The sequence below is a fragment of the Podarcis tiliguerta genome (genome assembly GCF_965153285.1).
Source record: "Podarcis tiliguerta genome assembly, chromosome: 2".
Taxonomy (NCBI): domain Eukaryota; kingdom Metazoa; phylum Chordata; class Lepidosauria; order Squamata; family Lacertidae; genus Podarcis; species Podarcis tiliguerta.
The window spans coordinates 99,822,776-99,831,304 of record NC_139535.1 but is presented as its reverse complement, the minus strand read 5'-3'; the positions used below and the strand labels follow the sequence as shown (position 1 = coordinate 99,831,304).

General features: G+C 44.9%; 1 protein-coding gene across 1 annotated transcript in view; it reads right to left on the bottom strand.

Annotated features, from left to right (window-relative positions):
• Positions 1 to 4,768: 4,768 nt before the first annotated feature.
• Positions 4,769 to 8,529, bottom strand: part of CACNG1 (calcium voltage-gated channel auxiliary subunit gamma 1) — a 28,069-nt gene continuing 24,308 nt past the window's right edge. The window contains exons 3-4 of the mRNA XM_083428049.1: positions 7,301 to 7,438; positions 4,769 to 5,560 (exon numbers count right to left, since the gene is read on the bottom strand). Of these exons, the coding sequence (XP_083284175.1) occupies positions 5,334 to 5,560; positions 7,301 to 7,438 (365 nt within the window). The 3' untranslated portion in view covers positions 4,769 to 5,333. The remainder of the gene's footprint in view (positions 5,561 to 7,300; positions 7,439 to 8,529) is intronic.

Sequence of the window (8,529 nt, the reverse complement as noted above, 5' to 3'; positions counted from 1 at the left end):
TTTTCTGTTTGCTTTTAAGTGGAAGAAGAGGCAAAGTGAAGCTATGTTTGCAAGCAGTCTGTCCAACTGTTCTCCGTTAAGAGAGGTCTTATCAACCTCTGGGGTGTTCACAATAAAATAAACCCATTTCATGCATCTTTCAACATGGCACTGACATGCAGCTTAAGAACCATGCCTTAACATCTGCTCTAGTACTTAATAATGTTACAAGCATTCGCTTCGCTGCCAAGAAGCATATCACAGCTGTTAAACAGAACTGTATATAGGCACTCCCAAATAGCATTGACTACAAATTGTGCAGAGGTCCCTGAACCCATTGCTTTTTCTTCCGTGACTTAGAAGGGCATCTGTTTCACTGAGTACTGCTTGTCTAAGTATAGATCAGCCTGATGGGAACAATAATGTTCTGGTTCTGCTGTACCCTGTGCCGTATCCCTGTCTATGGCAGGCCTGGGAACAAAATAATTGCATGTTGAGCAATGGGAGAAGGTGGGGTGGCCAAGTGTAGGAGCCAAGGACAGAGCTAAACCAGTTTTAGTTTGGTTCCCATCATCCTGGTTCTGCAAGGGCAACAAAAGGTTAAGGAGGCACCTGAGAGCCAGTGATACTCCCCTGGACTGCATGTAAGTAAGAAGGTAGAGAAGCAGGGACTGTGTGAGGGCAGATTTAAGATTGCAGTGCCCCATTTGTTTTAACAGACCAGCCATCACGGCTAAGAAGTGAGTGACTCCAAAGTGACTTTTAAAGCCCTAAACGGCCTTGGTCTTATATACCTGAAGGAGCGTCTCCACCCCCATCGTTCAGCCCAGACACTGAGATCCAGCACCGAGGGCCTTCTGGCAGTTCCCTCACTGCGAGAAGTGAGGTTACAGGGAACCAGGCAGAGGGCCTACTAGGGAGTGGCACCCGCCCTGTGAAATGCCCTCCCATCAGATGTCAGGGCAATAAACTCTCTTATTTTTAAAAGACATCTGAAGGCAGCACTGTTTAGTGAAGTTTTTAATGTTTAATGCTGTATTGTGTTTTAATATTTGGTTGGGAGCCACCCAGAGTGCCTGGGGAAACCCAGCCAGATGGGCAGGGTATAAATGGTTTGTTATTATTATTAAAGATAATGTTTGGAGCGATGGTGGCAGTGGAATTTTGTGGTTCACCTCAAGGATGATCCTTCTGTGTGGGTATGGAGAGGAGCAGCCAAGCAGTCATTAGGAATATCCTAAAGGAACGGCTGTTCTTTGTTGTGGATCGGAGATGAGCATGAATTTCTCAGTAAGGTAATTGCTTTGGGTAGGCCTAATTCTCATTTATTTGGAGGAAATTGCTCCTCCACACAGCCATTTTGAATGATACGCGTCCCCTCTCCAAGGAAGCCTTACTGTTTTTTCCCTTAACACAGACTTTTGCAGTTCAGGATGGCCACATTTAACTTGGATGATGTGAGATGGGGAAGCAGAACGAAGAACAAGGAAGTATGCCAGATTTTGTGCGCTTTAGTCTTGGGACAGAATAGTGCCTCTTAAAGGGGGTAAGCCTGAAATTCCTTACTGCTAAACCTTTATTCTAGCTGATGTAGAGCAATAAGAACGTAATAAAATAGAATCAATACACACACTACATTGTCATAGGCAAAAGTCTGTGGATGGATAGGTGTAAGTAGAACAATTTGTGGCAAGTGTAGTTTAAGATTAAGTGAGGTTACAGGGAACCAGTCAGAGGGCCTTCTCGATAGTGGCGCCCGCCCTGTGGAACGCCTTCCCATCAGATGCTAAGGAACTAAATACAGTGGCACCTTTGGTTACATACGCTTCAGGTTACATACACTTCAGGTTACAGACTCCGCTAACCCAGAAATAGTACCTCAGGTTAAGAACTTTGCTTCAGGATGAGAACAGAAATTGTGTTCCGGCGGCGCGACGGCAGCAGGAGGCCCCATTAGCTAAAGTGGTACCTCAGGTTAAGAACAGTTTCAGGTTAAGAACGGACCTCCGGAATGAATTAAGTACTTAACCCGAGGTACCACTGTATCTGACTTTTAGAAGACACCTGAAGGCAACCCTGTATTGGGAAAATTTTAATGTCTAATGTTTTACCTGAGGTACCACTTTAGCTAATGGGGCCTCCCACTGCCGCTGCGTCGCCGGCACACGATTTCTGTTCTCATCCTGAGGTAAAGTTCTTAACCCAAGGTACTACTTCTGGGTTAGTGGAGTCTGTAACCTGAAGTGTTTGTAACCCGAGGTCTTTGTAACCCGAGGTACCACTGTATCCCTATTTTCCAGGGACAGTCCCAGATTTACAGAAGCTGTCCTGGTTTCTGATTTGATCCCAGAATGTCCCACTTTTCCATAAAAGGTAAAGGTAAAAGGACCCCTGACCATTAGGTCCAGTCGTGGCCGACTCTGGCGTTGCGGCGCTCATCTTGCTTTATTGGCCGAGGGAGCCGGCGTACAGCTTCCAGGTCATGTGACCAGCATGACTAAGCTGCTTCTGGCAAACCAGAGCAGCGCACGGAAATGCCGTTCCTGCCAGAGCGGTACCTATTTATCTACTTGCACTTTGACGTGCTTCCAAACTGCTAGATTGGCAGGAGCAGGGACCGAGCAACGGGAGCTCACCCTGTTGGAGGGATTCGAACCGCCGACCTTCTGATCGGCAAGTCCTAGGCTCTGTGGTTTAACCCACAGCACCACCCGCATCCCTTCCACTTTTCCTTAGGACATCCATATTTCCATAGGAGAATATGGTAGGATGTCCTTACTTTCATCAGAGAAATGTTGGAGGGTTTGAAGTTATGTGACCCACGAGCCAAGGAGGTGAATAACTGTACAACCTTTAGAAGACTATATGACCTTTAGAAGACAAGGCAGCCCTGTATAGTTTTATTATGTTTTTCTATATGTTGGAAGCTGCCCAAAGTGGCTGGGGTGACCCAGTCAGATGGGAGGGGTATAGATAATAGGGAAGTTCCTATTTCATAATAATCTTATTATCACCGGAGAAATGTTGGAGGGTATGCATCATGTATACTCTACATGAATCTCTCTTTAGAGTACTAAATCCAAGCCAAGATAGTTGCTTAGAAAAATATAGGCAGAGAGGAACAAACACACAACCTTCTTTTACCTCAGCTGACATAGCTATACTAATGAAAATGAAGTGTGACACGATTTGAAGTTGGGCAGAGACGCTGCAGATAAATGACTATATGCATATATTGACTGTGTCAGAATCTCTGGTTTTCTGCCAGGACAAGTGATAGAGGGACATTAGGGAACCCACTTTAAATTGGATTTCATATTGCATACAGCTACTGAGCTTCTAGCTAAAGATACTGTATTTACCTTTTAGGGAAAGTTTTGTGTCTCTCTCAATCAAGTCAGGGTAAATGTTCAGCTTCCATATAATTAGATATAGTAGCAATTAAATTAAATCTCCAACAGTATAAATAGATATGTGCGAAAAATCCCTTTACAAATTGTGACAGGCAGCTTCGTTATGTCGTGAGGTAGCCTTTGGGAAAACGAGGAAAGCAGCTAAGCCTGATAAAGGATTGTTGAATATTGCTGTTTTTAGAAGTTGTGTGGCCCAGTAGAACAATGGTAGGGCTCAGATTTAGAAACCTCTTTACTAACGTCCCAACCTTTACATTTTTTTATTAAAACTATTTCCATACCACTATTCATGTAAACATCACAAGGGTATGGAGTTTTCTGACCCCCCAAGCCGTCTAAAGGCAATCCTGTATAGAGAAGTTTTTTTTAAAAAAAATGTTTATGTTTTTATGTATGTTGGAAGCTGCCCAGAGTGGCTGGGGCAACCCAGTAAAATATGTGAGGTATATATAGTAAAATTATCATTATGGAATGGGACGTCCCTATGTTCATTGGAGAAATGTTGGAGGATACGGTGATGTACAAAAAAGTCAGTAAAATTACCTCAACATTTAGTTACTGAAAAAAACAAAGCAGCCAACATTTGGCCAAAGCAGATATATTATTATGTTAAACTGGCATCAATATCCATCAAAGGCCTGAGGAAATACATTATTTATTTTTTAGCAGACGCTGAAATGTGATCCAAGTTGGTGCCTGCCTTAACTCAATGGAGTGGCCATTCTGACAAGGCACCACTACCGAAAAGGCCCTCCACTGCATTACCACCAAGCAGTTCTCTCAGTGTAGTAAGGCAACCAGGAAGGCCTCACTGGAAAACCTCGGTGATTGGGTAGGTCAATATGGAGGAAAGTTCTCCCTCAGATAGCTTGCACCTAAATTGTTTGGGACTTTGTAAGTCAAAACTAAAACCGGGTTTGTGTTTTATGTCCCTTCAAAATGGGGGCAGGCAGGGCTTGAGATATTTTCAGAGCTTAAATAAAGAATAATGCCCTGAACATTTTGTTCTGATGATGTTCAAGGAACATCAACCTAAAAGTGTGTGTTTCTTTTTCTTTTTGAAAGAGTCATTTCTTCAGTGCCTCCTACATTTATTCTCTGTCTTCTCAGTGGCACCTCTTCCTTGGTGAAACGTGGTGATCTTCTGCTTTGTTACACTGCATGATGTGGAGTATATGGGGTCAGTTTGTTAGAAAAAGTTAGATTTGGAGGAGATCGCTTGCTGCCCTCCAATCCTAAAAATACAATTTTAAACGTGATTTCACCATTTCTCCCAGTCAAGATGTCTCACTGAGCTCAAATAAAATCACAAAAGCTGACATTAAACAGCAAGGTGCTTGTAATGTGGTTAGGAAGACTCTTCCACCCTGACATTATCCAAAATCTTTTTTTTATTGTTATGCGCTTAATGATGTCGTACATTCCACAGATTAGTTGTAACATTATTTACAGTCATTCGCCAATCAAGTCCTCCTGCAGTGATAGAGATGGAGAATATGGTTAACTCACAGAGGAAGGCAAGAATATGCCTTGTATTTTTTTGCTTCCCCCTCATATTTTATGGAAGCTGGGTAGGGTAAAAAAATGGATAAAAGCGCTCTCTTAAATGCACATTTCCATTCAAGTGGATTAATGCTATCCGTTCCTCATCTACATTGGGCATATTACAAACTGATAGTGCCGCAGAGCACAATTATTTGTACACGATTCCGGAGCCAGTAATCTTAACACTTTTATTTTTTGTTTTAAACTAACGATGCTTTGTATTTAACCTCCCCCTTCGATTCCACAAACAAGTGTTCTCCAAAGATTCTTCAGTCATCCTACACTGTCTCCTGGAGGCCTCTTATAATATCTATATATATAGCTGACCTTTCCGTATGCATGCTCAGAGCAGGGGGATAGGATGTTACTTAAGTGGCAATCCGAGCCCGGAGTGGCTTAATGCTCTGGCTCAGCATCCATACAAGTCTCCCAGGGATTCTGGGGCATGCGAGGCAAGGAGATGAGCAGCAGAGCAATCCCACAGATGAAGAGCAGGACAAAGGAGGCGCAGGCACAGGCGAAGGACCATGAGTAGTAGTACTCTATCCAGACCGTGTAATCGCTGTCAATCATCCTTTTGACAGACTGCCTCATGACTTCCACGGATATGATAATGCACAAGCCTGGAGGGAGGGAAGAAAGGAAAAGCTGTAAACAGCTGACAAACAGGGTTCGCTGTCGTGATCTTAATTGGTTTTGGGCTTAGCTGAATCCAACGTCTTCTTTCTGATTGCCCACCGTTGCTGGAATATAGAATAGAATGTCCAGTCCAGCACCACTTGCTTGTCACAGAGATGCCTATGGGAAGCCCGTAAGCAAGACATAAAGGCAATAGCATCATCTTGCTGTTGTTCCCCAGCACCTGGCATTTTGAGGCATGCTACCTCTGATCGGGATGCGGGTGGCGCTGTGGGTTAAACCACAGAGCCTAGGACTTGCCGATCAGAAGGTCGGCAGTTCAAATCCCCGCGACGGGGTGAGCTCCCGTTGCTCAGTCCCTGCTCCTGCCAACCTAGCAGTTCAAAAGCACCTCAAAGTGCAAGTAGATAAATAGGAACTACTCTGGTGGGAAGGTAAATGGCGTTTCCGTGTGTTGCTCTGGTTCGCCAGAAGCGATTTAGTCATGCTGGCCACATCACCCAGAAGCTGTACGCCAGTTCCCTCAGCCAATAAAGCGAGATGAGCGCTGCAACCCCAGGGTCTGTCATGACTGGACCTAATAGTCAGGGGTCCCTTTACCTTTACCTTTACCTCTGATCGGTGGGATACAGCCAATATGATTCGTTGCCTTCAACAGCCTTATCCTCCATGTTCTGTGCATTTGTGAGTCTGGGTGTGCTCATGCACACAGGCCACATGTGTATGTGTTTGCATGCACACAACAAAAGCTGTGAAGGTTGGCCTGGCCGTAGCCTTTGCCAGCAAAATTTTCTTTCTTTCTTCAGGAAGGCCAGGAAAAAATTCCTTAAAGGAATGGGGGATTGTGTGAGAGACCCATCAGAGTCCGAGGAAGGTGTTCCCCGCCCATCAGCTAAGACAGTGATGGCCAAATTTGGCCCTCCAGCTGTTTTGAGACTACAATTCACATCATCCCTGACCACTGGTCCTGTTAGCTAGGGAAGATGGGAGTTGTAGTCTCGAAACAGCTGGAGGGCCAAGTTTGGTCATCACTGAGCTAAGAGAAGTGTGTGTGTGTGTGTGTGTGTGAGAGAGAGAGAGAGAGAGAGAGAGAGAGAGAGCATCTGTGCAAGAGAGAAAAGGAACACAAGAAGCTGTCATTTAAGACAAGAGGTGACAGAGAGCTAGCTGGAGGCTGGCAGGTATCTTGGGATGCTGGAGTGGCTCCCTGGGGATCTGATGAAGATTAGTGGATTTGCTGCTTGTCTTAAGCTGCTTGTCTCTACCTGTGCTCCACTTCTATATTTGCAAATAAGTGAAATATTACGACGAGACCAAGCTCTCCTCCCAAGAAAGAAGGCAAACTTTGGTAACTTTTAGCTGCTCAGGGAAGTGAGAGGCACATAACTAAGGACTTCAAGAGGCTTGAATGAACAATCACAACATATCCTGAGAAGTTTGAGTACGCTTAGCAGAACCAGCATGCAATGACAAGGCAGCTTTACAAATGGAGCCCAATATGTGGTCTCTGTCTTACACCAAGAGGAAATTAAGAGCAATGAACTAGCTCAGTATGTTTCTTTCCCAGGTGAAAGTAATTGTTTCCTTCTTTGGCATGCCACTCAAATCTGCCCCCCTCTGTTATTTCAATCTTTATCAACATTCTGCCCCCCCCCCTATCTTCCCCTGAATTTGATTCACACCATGAAATCTGCATCCATTTACCCCCTTGTGTGATGATCTACCTGAAAAGGTGTAAAACATAGCAGCTGGCCTTAGGAGATAATCCATCTTTTTCCTGAAGGATAAGAGGACACAAATAGTTCCGATGATGGAAAAGCCAACGCTGAAGATGGCAATGGCAGCTGCAGAAATGCTGTATTCTGTCAAGACAAAACAGAGGGGAAAAATGACTCTCTTCAGACAACTCTTCCAGCCGCATTGGTCCTGCAGAATTCCTTTAAAGCAAATAAAAATCATTAAGAATATGTGGTGGTGAAGGCTTATGACAGTCCAAGGCTTTCCATGTGCAGTTGTTATCTCATTTATTATTTTATTCATTAATTGATAGTTTATGTTTTGACATTTCATGTTTATCTGACAAGAGCAAGCCAGCAGCATATCACACCAAGAAAGTTGGAGTTAACTCTTTATTAGCAAAAATAGGACCTGCACAGGAGTGTCAGGCCTAATGAGCACAGCAGCAGCAGCAGCAGAAGAAGAGTTTGGATTTGATATCCCGCCTTTCACTCCCTTTAAGGAGTCTCAAAGCAGCTAACATTCTCCTTTCCCTTCCTCCCCCACAACAAACACTCTGTGAGGTGAGTGAGGCTGAGAGACTTCAGAGAAGTGTGACTGGCCCAAGGTCACCCAGCAGCTGCATGTGGAGGAGCGGAGACGCAAACCCGGTTCTCCAGATTAGGAGACTACCACTACACCACACTGGCCTCCGGGAGGTCTTGCCCCAGTGAGGCAGTCACTCAGACTGAAGGTCCCTGCCTCCTAACAGCTGCCTAAGTCCCCTTCTCCCCAAGTTTCCCTAAAGCAATCTGAGACAAAATCTGCATGAATCTAACTTCTCCTCTGCCCTTTTCATCCCTCTCCTGGTTCTGGGAGACTGGGAGAGGGGAGCTTGTCACAACAGTAGGGGGAGACACCCATGCCGCTTTCCCAGCCGGATTCATCTCTGCCTCTTGGCCTCCCTCCTCTTGAGCCGTTTAAGGTTGTATAAGGTTGAGACTCTTGAGAGTCCCATGGACTGCAAGAAGATCAAACCTCTCCATTCTGAAGGAAATCAGCCCTAAGTGCTCACTGGAAGGACAGATCGTGAAGCTGAGGCTCCAATACTTTGGCCATCTCATGAGAAGAGAAGACTCCCTGGAAAAGACCCTGATGCTGGGAAAGATGAAGGGCACAAGGAGAAGAGGACGACAGAGGACCAGATGGTTGGACAGTGTTCTGGAAGCTACCAGCA